General features: G+C 40.5%; 2 protein-coding genes across 5 annotated transcripts in view; one reads left to right on the top strand and one right to left on the bottom strand.

Moving 5' to 3' along the window:
- Positions 1-60: 60 nt before the first annotated feature.
- Positions 61-9,498, bottom strand: BLZF1 (basic leucine zipper nuclear factor 1). 2 transcript variants are annotated; one of them, XM_076349398.1, is made up of 7 exons: positions 9,437-9,498; positions 7,491-7,547; positions 5,912-6,351; positions 5,037-5,236; positions 3,233-3,361; positions 2,426-2,645; positions 61-1,516 (listed from the first exon to the last, which is right to left on the bottom strand). In XM_076349398.1, exons 2-7 carry the CDS (start codon positions 7,507-7,509, stop codon positions 1,331-1,333), a joined length of 1,194 nt encoding a protein of 397 aa, XP_076205513.1. In that variant the 5' UTR covers positions 7,510-7,547; positions 9,437-9,498; the 3' UTR covers positions 61-1,330. The 2 variants fall into 2 exon arrangements, with proteins under 2 accessions (XP_076205513.1, XP_076205523.1); XM_076349408.1 differs by lacking the exon at positions 9,437-9,498 and adding an exon at positions 9,156-9,283.
- Positions 9,499-9,608: 110 nt separating this feature from the next.
- The window catches only part of NME7 (NME/NM23 family member 7), a 93,017-nt gene continuing 75,020 nt past the window's right edge, over positions 9,609-27,605 (top strand). For all 3 annotated transcript variants that reach the window (XM_076349422.1, XM_076349432.1, XM_076349441.1), the window contains exon 1: positions 9,609-9,672. In XM_076349422.1, coding sequence (XP_076205537.1) covers positions 9,670-9,672 — 3 coding nt within the window. In that variant the 5' untranslated portion in view covers positions 9,609-9,669. The remainder of the gene's footprint in view (positions 9,673-27,605) is intronic.

Below are 27,605 nucleotides of genomic sequence, written 5' to 3' on the forward strand. Positions count from 1 at the left end.
TTTTATGCTGCAGAGAAAACAAGGTCAGAAATACAGCTACATTAAATCCAAAATTGCAACTTGAAAGCAAGCAAAGAAAGTTTATTGCAGCTTTCTTCATGCAAACCAAAGCATGGCCAGCAACAGCAAGAACTTATAACTTAGATATTCTGATCATGGTATGAGATTAAAGAGGAAAACTGGGTAAAAGCAACCATTTCAGAAACCCTTTCCACAAACTAGATAGCTATAGATGATAAATTTGGGAGTGAAACTAAGAAATTAAAATGCATATTTGCATCCTCCTACCTTTCCTCTTTACATTTGCAACTTAAATGGGCTTCTTTGGATTTAGCAGATTATCTGCTAAAAGTTCTCTTCAAACCTACATCAAGATTATAAAACCATACAAGTAAAAAAATATTTTTTTTTTTTTTTGTTTTACCAGTACCTGTGCAAACTTAGTGCTTATCTTCAGCTTCCCCTAACACCCAGGAAGACCTTGGGCAAGGACTGAATTTTAATGCTAGGTCAGGTTTCAACACTATGTACTAAAGGAGGTATACCAGTCTGTCTTTGCTGAGAATGAGCTATGCAACAGCTTCACTCTAGAGCTGAAACAGATGGAAAGCCATTATTTTAGCTTTATGGAAACACAAGAATAATCTCACCCCACAGAGTTTTCCAGAATCCATTTAAAACCAGTTACTATTTATATATTATAGCTAGAGTTTGTTCAAGCTTTTTCCCCTTCCAGGAGGGCTGTAACGCTGCATATGCTCTTATTTTCAGAACTTACAGCTATGAAGAATCATTGCACATATTCCTTTTTATTACTAAATTTAAGAAGTTGAACAGACTTGGGGACAGTTCGTCACCTTGGCTAAGATTAAAAAAAAAAAAAAAAGCATGGAGCTGACCATTTTCTTTGCTTTTTTTTTTTTTTTTTTTTTTTTTAAACATAACGTATGAGCACTTCATTTACTTTGGTATAGTTATGCTTTCGTCTCCCCCTAAAGAGAAATTCATTGAGATTTGCTGGTAAGACTGTGAACCTTAAATTGTCAAGGGCATCTCTATGCTCTACAAATTGGACCAGCACAACGTTTTTGGTCTTGCCTTTGTAGAAGAAAATAAGTAGCTTTCCAGACTGAAAAGTAGTGCAAGTATCCCAGAGGCTAAGGAAATCCTGTCAGTCACTAGCTTCAAGAGGTAGAGAAGCAGAAACTGCGTAATTTCCAATGTTAAACCCACCCATTACGGAAAGAAATAGGAAAAAGTGAAGCCTGCTGAACGTCAAATAGTGTAACTCTTCAGATAGAGTGCATGTGCAGTTGCATTGGCTGTGTTCTTAAAGGGCGATCAGCTCTCCTTGACAGTGATTGCAACAATTGAAAGTTACATCTTCGTATCTTGTATATGGGTGAAACCTTCCGATATTCTTCTTTGTGGAAAGGAAGGAGGATGGAGAAGTCTCAGAAAAAGAAACTTCTGTTGTTGTTTCTGTACGTGCAGCTGGATCCAGTACACGTAGCACCTAAGGATGGAAAAATTGAGACTGAAAATATATCTATTAAGTTTAATGGGTTTTATCCTTCTCTAACAGCCAAGAAGGATTTCTGCTCAAAAGTAATTCTTCAGTTTTTTTCCAAGTTGAAAACTACCTATCCATCTATCAGACCCTCAATATAAAGACACTAAGTACTGTTTATAAATTAGTAACATCCATCAGAAATCCAAGGTATGATTTTATTGAGAATAAAAAAAATTCTCATCTTTTTAGCAGAGTTGAGCAAAATCAGGCAAGAACACCACAAATCACTAGGCACTTGTGAGCCTCCTGCTGCTCAACTACTACTCAATTGCTTCCAGACTAAACTGTTAGTCTAGTTTGGTATTTAAACATCAAGCTTCCTGCAGTGGAACCTTATTTTGAAAGATAATCATATAGCTTCTCCCTGTGTTTCCACCCACTTTCAACAGAACTGATTTTTAGGGCAACAGAAACTACTGCTAAGTGTTACGACTTATTCCTACCTGAACTAGGTTTCTTCTCCCACTCAGTTTTTCAACTCAAGTATTTTCAGTTGGCTTCCTCCTGACACACTAACTCTAAACAAATTTTGACCCAGTTATTTGTGGTGCTAGGGACAGAAGCAAACAGTATGTATCATCATATTATTTATGTTGTTCTGCTTATTATTCCAGTTTTGTTTTGGGTTTTATTTGTTTGTTTGTTTTGTGTGTTTTTTTCTTTGGGGGGGGGGGTGGGGTGGGGTGGTGTCCTTTTGTTAATGAGGGAAACAGACAGCTCTATTCAGCATGTTTCCCCTGCATATAGTTTTTAAAAAAAGGCAAGATATTAAGTAGTTAACACAAGGCAACGCATTTCTTTCTGGAAAGAAGACTCTGTGCTGACAGACTGAGATGTATGAAGAGTTCTTACCATTTCAGCCATTTTCTCAGCAGGGGTATTGCAAAACTCCACAGCTGTTGAAGTCTTTTTTGGACTGTTAGTGCCAACATTTCCAAGAAGATGCGAGCTTACAGCTTTGGCTAGCTTACAATTCACAGCTGCTAGCTCTGTTGTAGTGTAAGGTTGGGCACTAGGATAGTATGTCTGTTGTCTCCCCCACTGAAGGGAAACCATCAGCTCCTCCAGCAGCCTGTGCAGAAAGGAAAAACAGCACTAATAGTATAGAGTACAAAAACCACTATCAGCACACAGCATACTTCAGAGGAATCGTCTCTTCCGAAGACTTACTGCACAAGCCAAATGTTAACCAAAAAAGGAAATTTAAGTGTTTAAAAGCAAGGAGGCAAACAGGCTATTCTCCCAGGCAAGGCCTCACCAACACAGTATTTTAATACTCGTTAAACTCATTTCACATCTGGCAGGATAAGCACTAAAAAGCCAATGCGGGTAGAAGAAGCTGTATGTTTTGGAAGGAGACAGAGGAGACTTGAAGTCAAGACAGTCAGTGATTGAATAGAGAAAGTCTGAGGATATGAGGGATGTCAGTTCCACAGTATATGACCCCTAACACCTCCAGGGAACGATGAAGAAAGAATTAATGCTACTTTGGCTTTTTCAGCTCCGAGACTGAAAAGTGACCGTACTATCCATCAGCATAATTGATTTTTGTTGAATACCACTGGAATAGGGGAAAGTTATTTGATTCTTCTCTGGCCTAGAATATACTGACAGAAATGAAAGTTTGCACAGAGTTAGTCTGGATTAGAAAAGTCATACTTCTGTGTATCAATCATCTCTTGACGGAACTGATCACGTTCATTCAGCAAGTCCTGGATTGCACTTTGCGCATCCCTGGTTTGACGCTGAAGAATTGCTCTGGTATTGGTTAGCTCATCAGCCATAACCCTGCAAAAGAAATCTCCAATCAGCAGTATAAGTGAGCAGTTTGAAAGTCACCTTTATTCTACCACAGACCATAATTTGTCAGCTCAAACTAAGTATTAAGCTGCTGTTCTTACCCCCCTCCCCCATGCAGGGCCTATATCAACCTTATTACAAAGGACATGTATTAAGAGGAATTTCTGTTCAACTACACTCAACACGAGTGCAAGATTATGTTTTGACTTGCTGAGTTTAAACAATCTTATGTCACTTAATACAAATCTAGTAACAGACATTTTAAAACACCTTGAGTACATGAACATGCTGGACAAGCATCCTGACAGACAAAGCTAAACTCATTTTGTTTTACTAACACAGTTCTCACAAGTGTGCTGTAATTATGTCTTTTCATACTCATCTCTAAAGATGACAGCTATGGCTACAGACTGCATTCATTCACCTCTTTGCCTTTCTCAGGGGCAATAACTAGATGTTATATGTGCCAGATATGAGCATTTAAGAGCTACAAATGAGACAACTGTTGTCATATTTTGCTATGCCATGAGACTTGGCATGGACCCCTCAGGCAGGTGTTTCAAATGCCTGCGATACTGCAAATGCAAAAAACCAGGATGACATTTAAACAACAACCAGTTAGAAATCTGAGATCTCAACAAACCAGAACATTACAATATCGAAGGGTGTTACTCTAAGCACATCACCACACTGTCATTTCTAGAAGGGACTTGCACCCCTGATCTCAGAACTCCTATTAATGCTAAAGAAACAAGTTAAATTAGGATAGTAACACTTGCCTAGCTGGGACTACTAAGAAGTTTCAGCATATTGAGTGAATGTAAATACTTATAAGACGAGCAAATTAAAGGGAGGACATTGTATTCTATTACCATTTCCTTCAAGCAGTAAGACCTTTCTGTAATATGCATTAAACATCATAATTAAAGTTTAGTTAGTTATACCCAAGTACAATAAAAGATTAAAAATCCTAGAACACTATTCACATATCTGGTAAGACAACTACACTTAGCAAGTTAAAAGTCTAATCCATTGTCAAATGAGATTCTGACATTCAGACCAGCTTAAGACTTGCTCCTGACTTTTGCTACCCATTATTTTTATGGTTATACAAGAAACAATAGGGTTCTGAGCAGTAACACAATCAGTGTTTAATGAAAAGGTGCCCCTACTCTTTCTTCCATACTGAGCTGCTCCTCCCAGTAGATCCCTGAATCACTGTAAGCAGAGTTCTTAACCAAATCAACTTCTTCACACATTGATGATTGTATCCTACTTGGGGGGTGGGGATGAAAATGAAGGTAATTACCTTTAAGATGAGTCAAGACAGCTGTGTCCCGGAAGACATTGTTAAACCCTAAACTGCACACAGTCTAGGAAGTGTGCAGAACTAAGAACTTCTCTTGCTATGTTGACAAGAACTGTAGTTAAGATTTTAAGAGGTTTAGGATCCACTGTATTACCTTTGAAAAACATAACTATTCAGTTTTACAAGGAGCTTACTTTGTACCTTTTCTGTATACTCAAACCTCATAGTAGGTGTTAGTATAGCTGTTGTGGCTGTCCTCGGCATATTTAGGCACATTCCCAGGCATTGCAATGGGCGTATGTAATAAAAGACTCAAGGAGAATGCTGTTGTAACAGTTCTGTAAGAGGGAATACCTGCTCGCTAGGAATTTGCTTCGCCACACATCACATTGTATAGACATGCGCTCTAATTGTTCAGACAACTGAGACATATTCCGGCCCAGGACTTCATTTTCTAGGATTAGCTGATTTTTCTCACGAGCCATCCGTTCAAAGTGATACTCCAGATCATCCCCAACAGAAGCAACAAGTAATTTCTTCAGCTCCCGATTCACCTAGAATTAGACCAGACTGTCTTGTAACTACCAGCATAGAATGAAACACCTCCTACTTCCAGAATGCAGTGCAAGTTATTGCAAATATCTAACAATAAATTGCCTTTCTCTTTCCAGACTGGGACAAGTCCAATGCAGAGTATATTAAGCCTCACAATCCACTCCAGTGAGCATAAACATTAGAGACTAATGCACATTTAACACATTCTTGTTTAAATTCTAACGGAGACCAAAGAGGATGAATGAAAGCCTACTACAAGAAACAAAGAAAGTTTCAGTAGTATTCAAGTCCTGAATCAGTAAGATAACAAAGGATTAGACAAGATATCCACAGATTGTATTATGTAGAAAATTATAGTCACCCCTTCTATGGCATAAAATTTTTCACTTAGCGGTTGAGGAACAAAATCTTTCCTTGTGAAAGATCCATTTCCTTGCAGCCCTCTCATGTGTTTCTCCCAGCTTCAAGCCTTTGATACTTTCATCTGTTGTCAGAGAAGCAGCACTGGATTACTTAGATGTACTTCTACTCTGTGTCTTAGCTGGTAAGTTCAAAAGGGAAACTATCTGTTTCAAGGCTAGAGTGTCACAGCAGTTCTTTCGTCACATTCACAAACTGCTTATATAAACCAAAGCAGCCCAGCTGTTTGAGAGAAAGTACCTTTCATTTCTTACCTCTGTCTGTATACGCAGCTGATTAGAGAGACCTTCTTTATCCTGTAACAACCGTTTTTCTGAATTCTTTAGCTTTTCAATTGCATTTTTCAGCTCTAGCTGTTCTTTCTTGGGATCTGCAGCTCCATCTGACTGATGGAACGTGTCTCCTTTATGTCCCACTGATTTAGCTACCTTAGCATTTCTAGTTGGAACAACATGGGTGATAGCTGCTTTGGGGACTAATATACGAATAGCTTCAATCTCCACTGATTTATCAGCATGTACTTTCCCTAGCTGCAGAACTCCAGGACTCAAGGAAGAGACTGTCTTTTTAGGTGGGCTGTGGTGGATGTGATGGTTCGTAGTGTTGGCTCCAGTGATTACTTCCACTGATTCAGCTGTCTGCTCTGTTTCCATGCCATCTCCAGGTCCTCGGATGGGTGACGAGGCATCATCAACTAAAATTTAGAAATAGCAGAGGGAAAGTTTACCACCTTTCACTTTGCTATAGTCTCATTGTAACTCTTCACTTAATGTCTGTACTTCAAAGTCACCAATTTTAATTGTACACTGCACGTGTAAAATAGTCCTTTTCTAACTTGTGCTTTGTAATTGCTGCTGCAAAGTCCTTACTCAAATGTGTGTTGCTCATTAATACCAGTAGTACAAGACACAGACATTGATTTGAATTGTATTAATCTTAATTTCCTGCTGCCATACAAGATGAGATGCAGACATGAAGAAGAGCTAGTAAGGAGAAAATTCTTGACAGTATTACTCATAGGTTGAAAGCAAAATCAGGTTTTGGGAGCTGACAGAATCGGAGCAGTCTCATTTTAGCAGCTTTTCATTTAATTCTTGCTTTTATTTGCTACATAGCTCCTAACACCTTAAGAAGTTTAGCAGACTTTTAACTAATATCTACCATGTGTTTTAGTTGTCCAAGTGAAGGTTTAAGAAAAGCCAACAAGCCAGTTCGGCTTCATTTCTAACCAACAGACCCCAGTATTCCCAGCAATGCTGCATTCTGCTCTGAATTCCTCAGTATGCATGATAATGTATTCATTTTATTTAAGTTCACTAAGTTTTCAGCTGAATGAAATATTATTGTAGTAGTTTCCTCACAATGGGCGAAGGCAAGAAAGTTTCTTAGAACATAGCTACACATACTGCTTTTTTCCCCTCACACTGCGGGCAGTTAACATGAGTCTGCATCCTCTATCCAAATAATGAATTTCAAAAACGCTGTAGTAGCACCATTATATTGCCCTGCTTTCAAGTTGGCTGAATCAGTACCAACAGGTTCTAAATACTGGAGGAGGACTGACAGACAAGTGTATAGACAGATGACAGTACCAGTGACAAACTTGTTTTTCAATACAAAGCTGGATTAGAAAACTACATTCAGTTAACTGTTCCATCCAGGCAGCTCTGGTTTTCGCTGCAATAATGAAGTCACATAACTACTTCCTAATAGCTACATAAAAAGTGTAAGTTTAAATGAATGGAGCCTGGCATATGGTGTAACTCCAGTCTTTAGAATTCAAGTTAAAGCACTTTTAATCCAATCTGCTTAGGTATCGTGTGAATCACCTACCTTTTTCTAGAGATGTCATTTTCTCTTTAGCAGTCAGCTCTTCCTAACTACATAAGACTGAGGAGGAAATGAGGAGGGGGAAAAAAAAACAGTCTTTAGCAAGGTAACAGTGACAGTTAATCTTGGATTACCCTATTTTCTAGTACAACCTCTAAACTCCAGTTCAGTAGCACAGTGAAAAAAGCCACACCAAAACAAAGGAAAAAAACCCCCAAATTATAAAAACCACACCAGGACCCAAAGAGTTAAAAGGAGAAGGCCTACAAGACTTCTGGCTCTTGTTTCTTTTTTCACTAAGAGCTAGACTTCAACTCCTGTCTCTTGCTCATCCAGTTCCAGTTTCCATTCCTCAAATTTCTCTTTCCGGTCTCCCTCCTGTTTCCAGTGAGCCTCCATCTTACCCTTTAAAACTCTGTAACACTCCCAGAGTACAGCTGCATGACCATGCACAGATAACCTAAGATCATCACAGAACCACAAGAAAGGGAAATCCCACACTGTGCTTAAAGCAGACCAAGAGGTGAGGAGGGAATGATGGCAATTTTTTTACAACTTTTTTTAACAGAGCCAATTCCCAGCCAAAGCAGGAGTCAGTGCCCTGAGTGGCTGCACATGCTTAGTTTAAGCCAACATTAAAATTTTACCCGCAGTTTGGCCCAAACTGCCATCCTGGCCATTTTCTCCCTTATCCATGAACTCTGTTGCCCGTTGCCTCCTCTACCCACAGGTCCATCTGCTCCCAACTCCCCAGGCCACTCACCTCCCTTTTCTAGGGTCGGCCACCAACTACGTTAGTTTGAGATTATTATATCTTGCTGGGGTTTTTTTTTGCTTTAGTTCTCCCTGTTATTCAAGGGAGATTTCCCAAAGCCCTTGCTTCCTTTCATTATACCACTTACTGAAAAGGCTTAACTACAACTTTTTTGACTTCCACTGCTACAGCTCTCTGCCCTGAAAAGATAACGGTAGCAGTGAACGCACTACTGCTAGCTTTCGAGACTCATGATTTGTTTTGTGAGAGGTAGGTTTATATTTTGTGATGACTACAAGACAAGAGAAATTACTTTGCCTCCTTGAGTTTTCTCAAATACAGATACAGGAACATCTTGCTATCTGTTGCTTCTACAGCCGGAGTTATGTTTTTGCTCATTTAAGACCATGATGCGCTAATCACCACTACTGTTCGTTCATTTTTGACTGAGGATCTCTACTCATTTGAGGAGAACGAGGAGGATGAAAATGTAGCTGCTCAGATAGAGGCAAGAATACTCAATAAAAAAATGATTATGAGCATTTGGTCTTATCCGCTTCATCTGAGACCACCTGCTGATGATCCTGCCTCTTCACTGTTCATGTTATAATACTGTTCTTTCTGTCCTGTTACTTTCAAAGTCTCAATGTAAGCCTCTGCACCACCACCCCCCACCTTGTATTACACCCCATAGGCAAAACTCCTTCACTGGCTGAATCGTTAACCACTGCACCTCTCAGCTAACGTCGTGCCCTGTAGAACCCCACACCTGACAAACAACGCAAGGAAATCCTGTGTTAACACGGCTGAGTCACGATCCACGAGGGCCTCGGAAAACCACCATCGATCCAGCCCCGGTCACCCAGCCCCCGCCGCGCCTCGGCGACCAGGGGCGAGGAGGTGCCCGCTCTCACCTCAACCACGCAGCTTGCCGGTAAGCGAAAGCTGGACGTTACCCACCGCTCTGGAAAAGAGATTTCTCACCCCACGGCAGTATCGGCCAACACGGACCAAGTCCTCCCCCGCCCGCCTCGGCGCCCCAGGGGGCCAGCCCCGGCCGCTCTCGAGCTCCGGCCCTGCTGCCGGGCCCTCGGCCGCCCCGCCCCGCCCCCCCTGCCCCGGCAGAGCGGGCCGCCCCCCGGGCCGGGCAGAGGGCCACCCCACAGGAGGGGCGGCGGGGCCCCGAGGACGTTACCGGAGCGCGCAGCGGCACTGTCACGGCACACCCTGCAACTGCCACAACCGCCGCCTCCCCCAACTTCCACTTCCTGCGGCGGGCGGAGCGCTCCCGGGTGACGTCTCCCCTCTCACCCAATCGCTGGGCCGTGCACGGGGGCGGGGCTTCGGTTGCCAGGGCGCGGCTTCGCGTGGCGTCACCTCGCGCTCGCGGCAGCAGGGTGAGGCGGGCTGCCTGCCGCCGCCATCGCTATGGTGAGCGCCGCTGGGGGGGGCGGGTCGGGACGAGCGGGGCCGGGGCGGGGGCCGGGGCCGCGGCGGGCGGGGGTCAGTGGCGGCAGCTCCGCGCCGTCATGCCGGCCCCCTTCCGCAGGGTGGCTGCCGAGGCTCGCGGCGGGGCGAAGCTCAGCCCCGGGGCGGGTGGTGCCGAGCTGCCGGAATAACGGCCGCGGGCCCGCCCAGGGCTCCCCTCAGGGGCTGCGCTCCCCGGTGTGCAGGCGGCGTGAGCGGGGCGGGAAGGTGCCACCGCTGTCCCCCGCCTGCCCGCGCGGCCTGGTGGGCGCCGGTGAGGTTTGCCCTGGCCCTCCCTCTCGCGCTTTTCTGAGGGATCTTGTGAGGCGCAAGTAAGTGGGTAATTTTAAACTGCCGTTAGGTCTCGTTGATACCCAACTGTAAAGGTGTTTGCGCCTCCGAACCGCCCTGCATTAGGAACAGGCTAGTTTGGAAACTCATGAGGGACCCAGTGGGAAGGCAGCTGGTGAATTGTAAGAAGGGAATACGTTTCAGGTGCGACAGTCTTTATTCTTGTCTGGACCTTCTGTTTAGTAATGCAAGGAAGATGACGGGATGTCGTTGCGGGGGCACTAACAAAAAAACCGTTTGCACTGATAAAACAACTGACTGAGTCCCCTTTGCCGAAGATGGTATGCAAAAACCAGTGTTGCAAAGCTGATTAAAAACCAACAACTTTGAATCGAATTTTGTACTCAAACACATATGCAAGATACATATAAAAGCCTGGCTGATGCACCTGCTAGCGTGCTCAGCTTTAAATACTTGCCTCAAGCAGCTCAGATTTGCCCCAGCTCCTCCAGCCTGCGTAGCAGCTTTGTTTGCACCTTGCTTTCAGAACACAAACTCAAGATCAGCATTTGACACTTAAGCAGGAATGCCACTGTTTATTTTCAAATACAGGGGTTACAGGTCTTTTGTTTAATCCAGGCAAAATTGTAATTTTCAGTTCCCATGTTGAATTTATTCACGTCGGCAGAAGTCCTGCTTTGTGAGTTCACTTAGGTAAAACGTTTACTTTGTTGTAGTTGACTGTTACTATGAGTGTGATGTGTTTCTAACCTCCCTTTATTTCTGAGGTGACACCAAGTTAACTGATTCATTAAAGCGGTGTTGAATCTTACAGCAACCTCTAACAAAACGTTTCATGGTGAATTTGTTCAATTTGTTTTGAAAAGCCTTCAGTGACAGGAACTGCATGATCTGTTGACATAATTCCATTACATGATGATTTTTATAGTTCACTGAGTTTTTTCCCTAATATATTCTGTGGTGCACATGATGCCAGTGATTACTTGTTCTATCCTCGGTGGGTATAAAGATATTCCATTTTTGTCTTTTACGTGCAGAAGAACTTGAAGATTATAACTTTGCCCTTTCCTCTTTTCACGTTTTTCTATACTAAACAAATTTTGTTCTCTTAGTATTTTCCTACTGATCATGTGTTTTTAAAGTTTAGATTTTTTTTTCCACTCTATCTGCAGTTTTCTCTAAATGTGGTGTTTAATCCGTACGTTGTTTGCCAGCTGCTGTGTGTTTCACTGCTGCTGAACAGAGCAAAATACTTGTTTCTTGTGTCTTAGATCTTCATAGTGCCAAGTTTGTCATCCTTTTTCTTCCACTGTACCTCACTGCACTCTCACTCTTACTCTCTAACTGCAACCCACTGTAACTTTCAGATTTTTTTCCTGTGTTTTTGTTGTCTGGCTAGTTTTTCCCCTTGTATTTGAATTTGTTTTCTTGATCATCATTGTAGTACTTTACGTCTGTCTCTATAGAATTTTCAGATCATCATTCTGAGTTCTGCTTTTGTTTGCTAAACTGCTTGCAATCTTTCCCACCTTAATTATCAGCCCACATTCTGAAAGTGTGCTTCCTCAGTTTCATTGTCAGTGTAATAAGGAAAATATGAAATAAAGCTAGGTGCATGGCAGATCATTGTGGAACTCCATTTGACTCCCAGTTTGCAAGAGAAGTATTCCTAATTACTTCTTTGTATAGTAGTCATAACTGCTCTTCAGTGTAGGCCATAATTCCCTACTCAGCTTGTCCCACTCTCAGGTGACTTAGATTAAAAGCCCAATCAAAGCCAAGTTTGTCACATCTGTGGCTTCTCCCTTGCTCACTGTGTCAGGAAAAGATTTGTTCTTGACAAATTCACATTATCTGCTTTTTATTATCATATTGTCGTCTTAGATGCTCAATGACTGACTGCTTAATAACTTGTTCCAGTATCTTCCCTATCTATCTAAAGACAGCAGTTAGGTTGACTGGCTCTCTTGCGCTTCTCCAGTGTCCTGGGACCTCTCTCTTAATTTTCTCTGGCCTTTCAAGTGTTACAGAGTCCTGCTTGTTTCTTTTATACTTACAAAGCCACCAATTTTCCCACTCATGTACCCTTCCTGCTGCCAAGTTTCCTAAAATACAGTAAGAATAATTTGGTAGCTGGAAGACGATGGGAAAATAGATGTTTTGGGAACATGTGCTGCCCAATTAGGTATGGACACAGCATCCTGGGAAAGGGATAAGTTATATGACTGTTGGACACCATGACTTTACACACTTGATCCATCTCAAACATTTTCAAAACATCTTTTCTCAGGAACAATGAATCAAAAAATAAAAGACTCCTTCTGGTGGATTCAAATATTGACCTACAAGCTGGATTTTAGCCTCAGGAACCTAATTATATTCTGAAAGTAATGAGTTTTCTGCTAGAAAGCTTGGCCAACCTTTAGTAGTGTGCTGCTTCCAGTAAGTTGTATAGATTGCATTAGTTTTAACATATATATCTACTCAGAAAAAAACTGTTACAAGTCATATCATGGCCACAGAAAGAAAAATGTAATAACTTTTAGTGGAATCAGTTTGGAGTGTATTTGTGTTAGAGCCTATACTTCAGTCGTATTGAAGCAGTGCACTGGAAGTAATTGTGTGCATTGTAAAACTGGGCACATAACTGTGGTGGAAGCTAAGGTAAGGGGAGAAATGTTCTGAAATATCCTGCAGTTATTTGTCTTTCTATGACAGCACTTTGGCTTGAAGGTCTGCTAATCATTGGAAAACAGTTTTTATTGTCATCAGATGACAGTATTTCAAATCCGCTTTAATGCATTCTCGCATCTTGATTGTACATGTGTGACACATGGCTGTTGTGGACAGCGAGCAGTAAGTTCCCAAGGAGAAACTTGCTTATCTCCATCTGAGATGCGCTGTCTCACTTGGCTGCTGGAATGCATTATTCTTTAATGGTGCCTTTCAGGTAATCACGTGCAGAGACGTATCAGACCATCATCTTAACAACATTAGTCTCTTTTTATTAATGAGTTTGGTGCACTCTGACACTTGAAAGTGTTCCAGATACAGAAATACAGCATTTGCCAGAGAACAATGGCCTCTGTACGCAAGCAGCGTGTCACACAGATACAGAGCCTTGTTGCACTTGGAGAGGCTGTACATAGGTGCAGTTGGATGATTTTCTTTCCCTCCACTCTTTAAAACAATTATTCTTACCCCTGCGCATCTGACAACTGCAGCCTACATTACAAAGACTCTTTGAACAACAGGATAGACAAATATTATTTCCGTCTTGCCCATAAAGAAATTGAGGCACATAAAAGCCAGGTGACTTGTCTAATAAGATGCCATCTGGCTTTGATTTTGTGGATGTAGAAGCACATGGTTAGTGGAATTTGAGTGTCCAACTACCTTAGATCTTTTTGCAAAGTTGGGGGAAAATATATATGAAGTAGACTCTCCTGGGGTAGGTTGCCAGAGCTTGCAGTCTTGTAATTTTGACCACAATCTTGAATGTATCCGGAGATGAGCAGTTCAGCTCACTTCAACAGAAAATTTTACAACTTGTATATGTTTATTGTTGTTGTTATTATCATCAGTTCATTGGTAAAACCCCCAGCTTAGAGAATATCAACATGGAAATCCTCAGTTTAGACAGGGAAGAAAATGAGTAATTTTTTAAAATGCTTTGATTCATCAGTGGAAAAGACTTCATGTTTTGGAAAATGGATCTTAGAAAATAGGAAGTGAATCAGCCATTTCTAGAACTTGACAACAGTGAGTCCTGGGTTCCTCATGGTCCAGCATATCATGGTGTGATCAAATTTTCAGCTGAAGACTATAAAGGCAATAGAGCTCATGGGACAGCTGTGGAATATACCTTGGTTTACAGGAGTTTCATTTGGGAACCAGTAATCTCAACCATACTGGATTAGCTGGTAAAATGGGATAACTTTGGTGAAGAGCTGTCGTTCAGAGCTGATCATATAAACAGACAAAACTCTTCCCTGCTAATAGACTTCCCTGAACAAGTGCACATTTATAAAATAATTTTTCTTTTAATAATTTTCAAATTATGTAGTTTTTGTTGCAAAATAGTTGCAGTTAAAAAAAAAAAGGCAATTTAACCTTCCAGGAAAAGATGCAAAATCTCCCCAAAAGACACTTTCCTAATGCTTGAGAAGATTTGCTTCTTTGGTCTTAAAACAAGACTCAGTTTCACTAGAGTGCCAGCTGGTGATTACATTGATTTTTTTCTTTTTTTTCAGCTGCAAAGTGGCCTGACCCTTTCAGTTGTAAGCTTGCATGACAGAACCAACCACAAATACAAGTTTCCTTACTTAATGGCTAACTGTCATTTGCAGCATTTCATCACAGGGAAAAATAAAACATTGTATGCAGCATGAGGAAAAAAATAAGCAAAATGCTATCAGGGACCCTTTAAATAGTTATTGCATAGTGAGTCTTCCTATGAGCATCAAAAATATGACATGGTTTCTTCTTGAACTAGTGTTTCCAAATTTACTGCTAATTTACTTCTTGAGCAGATAGGCTATGTACATTGAGAAGATGTAGCTGATAAAATAACAGAATCTTTGGCCCTCTGACAGCCAAATGAAAACTGCTAAAAAATGTAACTTTCCTTTGTTCCAGGAGCTCATTTTGGGTTTGATGCTGCCACCTTTATGACATTACGTGCTATATAAAATACCACCCTAGAAATATAAAGTTGACAGGTTCAGAATCCATGGGATAAATTACCTCCTACTCTAGCCACGTCTTGGCTTTGGCTTGCAGAAATTGCCATCTACTACTTAAAAGTAGTTTTAGATGGACTGATGACTCTTCTGATGGAGTGGCTCAAATAGTTGACAGTATGATAGTCAAAGTTATCTAGTATTACCTAATGAAAAATTCGATGTTAATCTCCCTTTATCACCCAGAGTTGTCTCTCCAGGTCCTTCAGGTTGTAGGTGCTATTCTTAATAACTTTGACACATCTGTTCTAATTGTATGTTGGTTTGGTTTTTTTAATAATGTCAAAAACTGAAGAAATTCAGGAATTACTCAGTGAACTATTGCCAGGAATAAAGAAAAGTTACAAACTTTCCTTTCAGTTGGCAATAAAAAATAGTAGGATTTGATGACAGAGCCAGTGGTTATTTAGAGAATTGTTCCAGGCAGATTGATGTGGATAAAATTTATACTTAAGAATGTTGTGTCAGAGCTCTTAATTTTTTGAAAGCACATCTAGACCGTTGTTAATATATGAACCCAACAGATCTGTGTAGGCTCTGGAGAAGCTTGGAAGGATGGACATTACCTTTGAGCAAGGAGCCGCTAAGCTATAATAAGAATCGTAGAATCATCATTTAGGTTGGAAGGAACCTCCAACCTGCTCAAAACAGGTCTAACCAGACGCGGCTGCTCCAGGCTGTGTCCAGGAGAGTCCTGAACACCTCCAAAGATGGAGGTTGCACACCTCCTCTGGGGAGCCTGTGCCAGTGTTTGACCATCCTCTTGGTAAATTTTTTTTTCCTAATACGTAGCTGGAATGTCCCATGTTTCAACTTGTGTCCTTTGCATTTTTTGCTATCACTGTGCACCTTCGAGAAGCGCCTAGCTCCATCTTTTTGGTGTCTTTCAGTTAGGTAGTTGTAGACAGCAGTAGGGTCACCCTCAGCCTTCTCTTCTCCAAGCTGAGCAGGCTCGGTTCTCCCAGCCTCATCTCACGTGTCGTGTTCTCCAGCCCCTGACTGTCTTGGTGGCCAGTGGCTAAACACTAAAAATGGAACCTTTTATCTTTTTCTGTTCAATAGTGTCTGTTTCATTTAAGACAAGGGAATAGTGCGCCTCTGAAAAGTGTTTTTGGCTGTTCAGTTGAGCATTTTAGTGTCAGTTTCTAAAATGTTATAGTGATCTGGTATACCCAGGTGGGATACTCTGTTAATCATTAACTGGCTGGTGAGAAACAGTGGTAATAAGGAAAACCTATTGCTGTGAGTCTGAAGAGGGCTTTTTCCATGAATATTGACCTTTAACTATAATTGTGGCTACCAGAAATAATGACCAAAAGTACTATTTCCTGGAAGTAAGCACTGTGCTTGGCCTAATCCTCCCAAACTATTTTGTGTTTACTTGTGTCCTTACACAGATGGAAACCAGAGGCACTGGTGCCTAAGCAACATGCCAGGGTCACTCAGTAGTGTTTTGTGGGTGGAGCCCAGTAGTTCTCTCTCAGCCAACAAAATGGAAAGAAAAAACAGCATAAGGTTTGATAAAGGGAGTAAATTTTGTATAGCTGGGCTTTGGAACACAGTGCTGCAGCTTAATACTAAGAATGAGAGCTTAGCAAGTATTTGCGTGTATAACAAGAATATCCCCCGATCAGATGAGCACATACAAAAGGTAGAAATTTGTTTTTTCTCACGCTAATGCCTAATCGAGAAGTATGTTCCCAGTATGAGATAAACTCTGTGAGGTGGCCCTTGCAAGTTGTCCTGGAGTGGACAGCTCTGATATTCATTTAAAACATGTGGCATTGGCATTTTTGGAGGCTGGGTATTGAAGAAGGCCACATGCCCGTGTGTCAGCAGTTTTCCTGTGTGAAAGGACTTTATCACCCAGGCTGTGGTGATCTGTGCTCTATAATTTAGTCATTTCTACCTCCTCTTACAAGGTTACTAATTTTGAGGCATAGTGCACTAGGAAGAGATAGCAAACAGAGGTGGCTTCTTACTGATCATTTCAGAAGTTAATTCTTGAGGTTTAAATAAGGTGCTCAATCTGTCTTTGAGCACCAGAGGGTGCTCCTGTATTTGCAAAGAAGTGGCGCTCTCTGGAGATGTGTTCCAGAGAGCCTGTTGCATGTTCTTTGTTTGCATGGGATTCTTCAATAATTTTAACTACCTTAATTATTTAAAAAAAAAAAAAACCCACACTTTTTCTGCAGAATATTCTAACAGACTTGGAAAGAGAGCCACATATAAGAGAGCTCTACACATGGGAAGGGGGGAGATGTGGGCATGCATGCTTGAGGCTGTGTACCTGTTCTTCCACATGAACACATGCACATTTAAGTATGATCCTTCACTAAACTTAGTATCCCTCCTATTTTTATCCTTTCTATGTATTCTTTCTCTTACTGTAGTATCTAGGAGCAGGACTGTATTATGCTGTATGTTTTCTAGTTACATCATAGCAATGCTGTCCTTGCCCTGTCTGATGCTCTCTGTTACGAAGAGCCAGTTCTTTGACAACTGAACCAAGTCTGAACATCCCCAAATCCCTGGGGAGGCGGAGGGGAACTGTGGTCTGGACCCAATCCTTGCAGCTACTGACATTCTGGACTAGCAGCGGTTCCTGGTGGCAACTCCAGAGGCAGTAGGCTGGGCAGCACTAGCAGCCCTTTTTAACTTCTTCCACAGGTGTCTGGCTCCTGTGCTGCAGTGAAGGGTCTGCAGAAGCAGGAAATGAGGATGAACTAACTGAGCTGCCTCTGCCATGTTTTTGGCAAAACCAAGGGGGATTTATAATGATATATTATAATGATATAACGGATATTTTAGCTATTAAATCTTGCTATCCTTCCGTGAACGGAATGATGATGATTGTTCCCATTTTACAAATAAATAAAGTGGGAAATACAGCCTCCTTTTTTAAAAAGTGCTGAACATTAAATGCACTAATGCAGGGGGGCAGTTGTGAAAGTGGAACTAAGCAACTTGACCAAAACTGTATGGGATTGGAATCTCTTAGTCACTGTCTGCATCCAGCAGAGACCTTTGCCTCTCTGGGGAATAACGCAGTCTGCTCAGAACTGTGATGACAAAAGTCCTATGCTCTGGGAGAGAAATAAATCTTTGAATTGTAGAACAAATCTTCGTAAGATGAACCTGTAAAAGCCTGTTAGGATTGGCAGAATTTAAGAACACGATTATGCTTACCCACTTTGCTTCCTCTGCCCCACGGAAGTTTTTAATTTTTGACAACTTTACTGATGGGAAGTTGCTGAACAGCTTTTATCATGAGAACTTCTGTTCACATGTAACTTGTCATTAGTCTGACTTCAGAATAAAGGATATATGAACACGACATCTGTACTAGCTGAAATCTGAATTTAGTCCAACTGCCTTAGAATTAATATTTGACACAGTCTGAGGAAAAAATAGTATTTTAACATCAACATTTGGTTAAACAGTAGTGCAGACAAAATGCTTGCTTTAAGTGCCCACAGTAGTGAGTAAGAAACGTGTTGGCAGAGTTGTTTGTCTGCTTCATAGGATCATAAATTGTTACTTGACTGTTACAAGCTCTGACTGTTCAAGGTAGATGCAGCATATGTGGTCTTTAGAGCATTCACACAAACTCCTGGGTGCTAATGCTCATGGTATCAGCTGGCTGAAGGACCGTCTCTCCCTTAGCTGTGATTCCAAGGCAACCAACTGGTTCTTGTTAAAAATGCTTTTCAGAAGATTATTATGGGCTGAAATAATCTGAAGATGCTGTAGACATTATACTGCTTTGAAGTGCTGTTGACAGCTTTGGTTCAGGATTTGTAGGTGTTTCCTTTCAAACCTCTACTTCCAGCTGCTTGTAACTTTCTGAAATTTTAACCATTCTGCTTGAAATTTTCCAGACAGATTCTACTGGAGGTTGCAAATTTAATGGAAGACTTGAATAAGAATGTGTGGGGAAAAAAAAATTGAAAACATTTCAGAATCCTAATTAAAAAAAAAAAATTCAGTGTTCCTCTGAAGAGCTTTACTTCTGAAAAGATTGGAAATTGAAAGCTGAAAGTTTGCCAGAGGAATGGTCTCTATAAAAGAAGACTACCTTTGAGTATTGCCATCAACTTTAATGTTGGGCCAAGTTTTGAGCCTTTCAAAAATGTTTTTCCTGTAAGTACAATATAGGTTGCATCTTGTAAAGGGATGTGCACAAGTGGTTCAATGTATGTGTAGCCCTGTTTTCCTTTCTGGGATCACAGGCAGACACTAACCTCATAGTTCAAAGTCAGAGACCTAGCATTCAGCAGCTGACCATGGCAGCGTTAGTTCTGCCACTACTGATTGATTAGGTGCAAAGCACCTAACTTTATGCTCAAATGTAATTATGTGAGATGACTTGTGTTATAAATGCTGTTCTGAGTCAGGAAACAGCTCTGCTTTGACTAAAATCACTGTCAGACTCTTCTTGAGTTAGCGGAGGCAGATAGGCACGTGCTGAGCACTACTGACTACTCTTAGAGGAATTACCTGTGATCATGTAATTAAGAGTACAATAATATAACTTATGATCTGCAGCTTTATAAACATGCATTAAATGGGGACATATTCCCCTAAAGACAAGGTTTAGCTGGTCTTCTAAAGCTAAACCTGTCTTCACAGAGCAGTGAACAGTAGTATGGCATCCTTCATGTGTTTTACAGAAATTGTGTTCCATAATTAGAAAAATAACATAAATCCTGTCACTAAGTACTTAACTATAACATGTAATTGCAGAGGATTGGAATTAATGGTTGAGGATTTGAATTCTTGATTCTCTTATATGAGAGACTGGGGAAAAAAAGAATAGGTTACACTAATCATGCCTACGTGCTTCATAGGAAGCTTACAGAATTTACATAATCTAGTAGTAAAAGAAGATTTCTTGCTTAGTAAATTGACAGAACAGCAATATAATTTTGCTGATGTGAGGTTGGATTGCAGATTCCTAAATTCGAGAAGAAAATTCGGGGCCTTCAGCCTTCTAGGGCTGTGTTCATCACAACCCCTGAGCATATGGGGATTATTTACTGAACTGAGATCCAGTCAAAGAGAAAGATTCACTTGGTTAGTGAACAGAGAGACAGAAGTATCTCCATGTTACTTGGCAACAGATGGTCCAGGCAGCAATAGCCATATGAACATACACAGTCCAAAAGGCATCTGAGAAGCCTAGGTACCGGTAATATTGGGAGTCAGATAACCATGGCTTTAAAGGATGTAGCACCTATTTGTAGGAGGGTAAATGTAAATGCAGTCGAGTGTTTGACTCACTTAACAGATTTCCAAAGATGATTAAGAATTTTAATAATTTAATCAATATTTAATTAATTTGCAATAGTTGTCTAGAATTTGTGTGAAATTTTCAATAGGCAGGATTTGCTTTCTACAAGGGGAGGATAAAAAGAGATAGGCTTGCAAAATTCACCAGTGAGCTTCTGAATATGAGGTTTAGATTGAGAATCATCTGTAGTCAAGACATTGTCACGGAAATTGCAGTTGCCAGATGTTTCTCCATTTGAAAAGTGATCTTTTGATTTTACTTTTTGACTAAAGAAAAGCCTGTCGAGAAAGTGGTGGGAGGTCCAACAGCAGCGAGGGGGCTGCAAAATTGGAGTTCTAAAAATTATACCAGCTCGTGTGTCAGAAACATGAATAGAAGAGGAGGAGGAAAATGAGTTTTAAGAGACAGAGCTAATTGAGCGCTCTATCTACACAGTGTTGTGGATTTAAGTTTTGCCTGGAAAATATCCTGTATTACAGGAACTGTGAAGATAGATGGGTTGAATAACACAACTTAAGAAGCATGCACTGCTGAGGATTTGTTTTGGGATTTAAGGTGCATTATAATGCTGAAAATGAGAACACTTTCTGCCACTCAGAATGTTATTTGTTAAATACCACCAGTATCTCTGAAGTCTCTTGCTTCTGTCTTGCAAAATTGTTGCTAACACTTAATGGCTTAGCTACTTCTGTACTTTTTTTCCTTTCCCTCTTCTTTCACAAATGGAGATTTTTCTTTTAAAGAATTATTGATGATGGAAAATTACTTGTAGTGGGCAAACAGAATTTTTCATACAGCTGCTTTCAGCTTGTTTGCCTCAGAAAACCAAAGTTTGTGTGATCACAGTCTGTTGGTGTGTATCTGACCACTAAGTTTCCCCCTGGGAAGTTCGAAATTTACTGGCAGATTTCAGTCAGATTTGGCAGACGGATAATGAAACCTCCAGGTTTCACAAGAATGGGAAAGGGGAAGAAACCTTCTAAGGCATCTTTAAAGAACGACTTCAGTGTGAGCTCAACCCTAGTTAGACATCAGAGAATCCAGGTGGGGATGAGCCTTTATTAAATGCCTGAGCTGAAGAGAGGCTGTGGTCAAAACAGTCAGGGATGAGAAACATGAGTATAGAGAACCAGGCCTCGTTATTTCTTGTGCTTGCAGAAGTACTTGTCATTCAGTAATGACAAGTAGTCCTAAAGAAAGGCAGAGAATAGTGGTTTGGAAGTTTATTTGCTTAAGATTGTTGCCTATTGTAGTTAAACATACTCTCCTTCTTGTTCAGTCAGACTGAAGGGCATACAGTGCCTGGAAGCTACGAAGATAGACATGTTTGATGAAGCAGCAAGTGCTTTGCACTGTGATGAAGTGACACCATCCATTTTGCTAACCATTCCTTTGCTCTCTGAAATGCATCTCACTGTAGCAGACCAGGCATATAGATTGTATAAGAGGAAGTTAAGCTGTCTGTTTTGTATTAGCTAGAATTGCTTTACAGCTTTTATAATACAAGTATCCCTTTTATTTACTAGTGCCCAGAGTGGCAAGCCGTCCCAGAATAAGGATTTTGTTACAGCTGGAGAAAAGGACGCACAAAAGGTTAAGTTGACTTGTCTGAGATTGCACAGAAGTCCATGAAGAGCTTGACATGTCCCATTTGATGTCTTGACTTTTTATGTAACATTTTTGTAGAGATTCCAATTGTTTTAAATGGTTTTTGATTTTCCTTTTTCAGCTTTATAGATTTATCTGCAGGAGACCGTCACATTTAAGATGTCCTTACATGAAAGAAAAGCACTTCTAACCCACTGGTTGAGACCATCTTTAAAGCTAATTGAAGTTACATTTTTTGCCTGGTGTTCTGAATTCCCAAGCACTTGGTGCTACTTGGAAAGCTGGGCGTACTGTCGGGCCTGCAGTTCCCTAGACAGGTACACTTAAAAGCATTCAGCTGAAAATAAAGCAAAGCTAGCTGGCTGTTAGAATGGGAGAACAGGAAAGCTAGTAAGTGAACCATTTAAAACAATCAAAGTATTTCTGGGGCTCTTAAGCAAGCAGGTGATACTGTGGCAGTGCTTATATCTGTGGCCTGCTGGGGGAGTATAAGACTGTGAAGAGCTGCCTTTGAGGAAGGCGGAAATAGATCTGGCTGAAATTAGTGACTCTTGGTCCTCAGACTAGGAGTTTATCAGTGACTTTCTTTTCATTTGTGCTGAAGTCCTCTTCAGGACTAGGAAGTAGAGTTAAATCTGAAGTGGTGATCGGGCTGGAAGATGAGTGATTGGTGATTTATGAGCTTTGAGGAACTGTTTCAAATAATTCATAATGGGACTTAGATACCTGCTGTTAGAGGTTGATCATACATCTACAATAATAATTTCTGGACCCGATTCTTAGAATAATGTTCTTGATGAAGGCCACTGGTCAGGTGCCCCACTTCAGCCCACTGCCTGAAGAGCATGAGGTCGACATCTGTCTAAGGAATGCACCAACACATATGGCAATAGTTACTTTTTTGTAGAATCTACAAAGAGGAAAGACAAGGAGAAAGGTACCTGTTGACTGGCCATTTCAACAAATTCTGTTTTTTGCCAAAGAGAGTGGTCGGCAAACTCGCATACGTTTGTGATTTTTTTTCTCTTTTTTTCTAAATGCATAAGGTAAGTATACGTTAATGCATAAGCAGACTACCTGATGTTGGAGTCGGTCAGCCTCATGATATCTTCATCTGAAAAGTTTTAAAATAATTTGTATCCTTGTCCTTTGATGGCATCTCATTTTTTATAAAAATATTCTTGCTCTTCCAAAATATTTTTGAGAGTGCCACCAGCCTGGTTTGGGGGGGGCCAGGTTGTGAAAGAAATGTTTCTCTTAAAATCATTGCCAGAATTTTAGGAAGTTTCAGGGCAATCTTTCCAGAAAGGTTTTTTTTTTGTGTATTAGGAGAAATACCCATTCAATGTGAGAATAGTTCGTGTCTGCTGGTCCATCCTGTCCCCAGTAATTTTCATAGAAACGGCTTTATTCTTAAGATCAGTGCTTGACTGCAGGTTTTCCCTGTGACAGCACAGAGTTTTACAAAATATAGAATACAGGTATCAAGATGGATCCTTTTGGCTCTGATTCAGCTTTTACTGAGGTTTGTGCAGTCTTTTTATTGCTTTGTTGGGAGTTGATTCAAGTCCTTTGATTCTTTTTCTCTCTGGTCTAGTTTCAGAGTCACTGAGAAAATCGAAGGAGCTGCAGATATGAAGCTGCCCACTTAAAACGTAGCAATATTCTTCATGACTCCTAAGCTTGTAAATATGTGGGCAACAGGCCGTGAGCCTGTGTCAAATGTGTCATGCATGTTGAAGTTCCTGATAGTGTGTATAAGACTCAGAGAGACCAGATTGCTAATAGCATGTAAAGATGCACTTTCTAGATACCTCAGGGCTTTTCTAATTTTAAGAAATATTTTGATACTGTTTTGTGTGAAGTTTTCTTGAGTAATAAGCTAAAGGGGTTATGATACATTGCAGGCTGATAACTAGTTTAAGCACAGGTAGTTGTTTCCAGTCAATTACAGATCACAGAGATTACAGCTGAAAAGCATGAAGTGACAAACCAGCAGAAAAATACTAACTTTAAGCTTACAGATGGGACAGAATTATCTGTATAATGGAAAAAAGAAAGTAATGCAAAAGGCAGGATCTTAGTAAAAATATGTTACCTCTATAATAGCGAGGGAAATCATCTAAACTGCCCTTCCCTTATGCACTCTCAGACTTATCACAGTCTATGACCAGCAGAAAAAAAATTCCATAGCTCCTGATTCCCCATGTTCTCCATTGTAAGAGAGACTCTAGGATGAAATTTCTAGTCAAAACTAGAGGAAGAGGACAGAAATACTCACCCAGAATAGTAAAATAGTGTGGCAGTCAGGAGACATCCTGAAGCTGGGAAAACCAAATCCAGCTGTATGTTCTGCATGGTTCGGACCAGAGGGATAAAATTGTTTCTCCCCCTTCCCATGCAAGTTCCTTAGTCCCTGAGCTGCTGTTCTACCACTGTTGCTTCTCATAAAAACCTTTGGAAGATCTATGTTTGTTTTACTGCAGAACAGAAGCCCTTTGGAAGTCTAAAAGGTTTACAGGACAAGAGATCATTTCCTGTCCAGCTTGCTAAGCGTTCTGCTTTCTGGTTATGAGCTTCCTTGGCAGCTATGTTCCAGACAAACTGTTTCCCTCTGCAGCAGAGTTTTTTGTGAGCACAGTTCTTTCATAAATGCTTGCATTTGGCTTCTAGAACTTAGTCCCATGCTAGCTAAGAATGACTGCTTCTCTGTCGTGGTTTAACCCCAGCTGGCAACTAAGCACCACAGCCGTAACTCTATCCCACCACACCACCATAACTCTATCCCAGCCAAAACCAGCACATTCTCCCATCACTTTCAGAACTAAGTACAAAATTTAATTTTTTTAATTCAGCTGTACTTCAATAAAAGTTTCTCATGTGCACAGAGCCATCCTACTGCATATTCACACACACTAACATAAACAAAAAAGCATAAGCTAGCAAGACCTACACATGCATCCAAATGTTTTTCCATGCAGCTTGTAAAAGGAGGAAAAAAGAAAAAGATTATTCTTATCATATTCACAATAGGTGAACTCTCGACATCACTGATTTCAGTGGCCCTAGATTTTACCATGGAAAGGGGCTGTAAAAACTGAGCTAAAGACAGCTACTCTAAAACTGTCAGTATGTAAATATAAAGTGCACAGTCACTGCTGGGTTTTTTAATGCTGGTAATTTTTCCACCGATGTGAAAAGTTATGAAAAATTGTTTCTCCCTCATTAGGTATTGCTTGGTTAATTGCGTAGTCATGAGAGCAGAGGCTATGTGTGATTTTAATGAGGGTACAGTACAGAAGTGAATGGAAACTAATGTTTTAAAGCAAGAATTTTCTGAGTTATAATGTATTAGTAGATTCACTTGATCTGTTATTACTCGAGCTGTTCACAGCGCTGTGATTTCACTAGCGACTAATGTGTTTCAGCCATTTCCTGGGGCAATGAGGTGCCAGGGCTCTCTGGCCAAGGGCTGTGAAATCTCCCCCTTTCAGGACTCAGTGTTGGTCTGGAGCAGTGTGGTGCATTGAACACGATACCACCTGACAGGTCATCGCTGGCCTCTAATCACTCTGCTCTGGACAATTATTTTCCCTCTGAGTTTCCTTTGTTAGGATGAACAGAAGCCAAGGATGAAACTTGTCTGTCTCCCGTAGTACTTTCTCATCTTTGAGACTCCTTCCCCACATTGCAGTCTAGGGCACACTATTGAAAGGGTATGTAAGAAAGTTGTTTGCCGTACCAGTTCTGTTGATTGAGCAGTAAATTGATTGAAAGTAAACGTTCAGGAAAGATAATTTCAGGGCTGTGAAGACTTAAAATTTTATTGCAATCCTTACAATATGTGATGGGAAGTGGACAGGTTTTTATGTTTGGTTGTTGCTTTCAAAATCCTACTCCTGCATTAAATAAGTAAATAAAAGTCTCAGTCTCATTTAAAAATGTATTATGAGCTTAATATGTGTACTCACTTTTTAAAACTTATGATTTTAAATTGGTTGGTGTTTTTGATGACTTGGAGGGGCAGTTTTACAATGATGCCTGGCAAGGGCTCAGCAGAATATGTTCACATTACTCCATGTCATGATTGTATTCAGGATTGTCTTCTATCTGTTTTAAGACTATCTGCATGAATCTGCAATAGTAAAATTGCAGTCCTACTGTGTTTTACATTATACTTGTTTGGTGGGGTCTTCAGTTTGCTTTTAATATTGAATTTCTTCACTTTGCAGTGCGTGCCTCTGAAACAATCTACCTGTTCACAAACGTAATCCGTTTCCAATTATTTTTACCGTGTTTCCCATAAGCTCTTAAGTTTTCTTCTGATATTGTTCTCTGCATTTAGAAATATTTATTGTGATAATTTTATGTCCATAAAGCAGAGGAAATTCTAGTTACGGCCCAGAAGAAGCTTTACAGATTTTGTTTTGGTCGTTTTAGAAAACCGTTCGCTGTCCATATTTTCCAGATGTAAAATAATAATCGATTGAAATTTTCCAGCTTACTGATAACATTACTGGTCGTTTGGGGGTTAGCTCTGCAGTGTTTTTCAAGTCTAAGTAGCATTTATTACCTTGCCTTTGCTTACAATGCTAAAAGAAGGTAATATAGAATGGTCATTTCTGCCATTCAGCTGAACAAGAAGCAGTGGCCAGCAGAGCTTGCTGAATAACAAATATGAATAGCTCAGACATTGAATAAGATCTTATAAAATGGATTTCAAACAGATCTTATAAGCAAGGTTGTGTTAAAAGAAAAAAAGTGACCAATTCCTCACCAGACAAGACACAAAATGTAGTTTCTCACTGTAAACATGAAGGTGCCGATGACTGATACTGGTGACTAAGTGAAAAATCTAATGGTGTTTTCTTTGCTTGTTCACCTAAATACATTACTTCCCTGAGACAAGTAAGCATTTGGAAATTTTGGAAGTTTCGCTTAAATGAAAATTAGTAGCTTCTCTGGCAACTGCTACCTAGAAAATATATTTGAAAGTGATGCTATAGTATGAAGTAAGTAGCATGAAGTAATGCAGTTATATATGTCTTCATGTTATGAGGAGGCATTGATTAAGGATGGTGCATCTTTTTTTATTTCATACATCACTAGTCAACTTCTGGAGGTAGTACTCTACAAACAGGACTGTTTTTCTTCTTAGACAACCTCTTTGGTAGAGAACTGCTTCTCTGTAACATCCATCCTTGACAAGATGATGGTCAAATTAATCGATCAAATGTTTTGTCTTGTCTTCCAGCAGTGTGAGTGTATTTAAGATCAAGGTTGAAATCAGTCATTTATTATTGTCTGCCAACCCTTATTATTGCTTATTGCCAATGACATGCCTATATAGAAAAATTAAGGTGTGAGTTTTGACATAAGAAAGAGTTTGTTCTGGCTTACATATCTCCAGAACGACGGCAGTAGCAATGAAGACACAAGCATGTCTAGCTTAAGTAAGGGCCAGAAACCAGGCCAAGTCCCTAGGGAGTTTTTGTGCTGGATGCTGCACCTAAAACATGAATTTGTTGTATTGTCAAAGGCTGCAGTGTGTAGTGTAGAGATAACACAGAAGTTAAAGTAGCTCATGTAAATAAAACTTTCAGTGCTGTACAGACTTCTACAGTTAGAAATGAAAGCTTTGCATCCTTCACAGAGCACTGTGCTGCCCCCACTGCGTAAGTCTTTCTGTGATACGATTATATCTTCGTTTTGCAGTGTAGGGGTACCATAAGGGCTGGCAGGAGGGTGGGGCACTTGCCATGAACAGGTAGAAGTATTCATCACATTGTAAAATTCTGAAATTGCTCTTCATTATCTCATTCTTTCCTGCTGCTGCTTGTGTTAGGACTTCAACCTGCAGAAGCACTTAGTCCTAAATCAGTTTTAAGCTGAAGACGCTGAAAGACAAAATGCACTGACAACAAAAGCAAGATCACTGTTGT

Source organism: Aptenodytes patagonicus, chromosome 1 (genome assembly GCF_965638725.1).
Source record: "Aptenodytes patagonicus chromosome 1, bAptPat1.pri.cur, whole genome shotgun sequence".
Taxonomy (NCBI): Eukaryota; Metazoa; Chordata; class Aves; order Sphenisciformes; family Spheniscidae; genus Aptenodytes; species Aptenodytes patagonicus.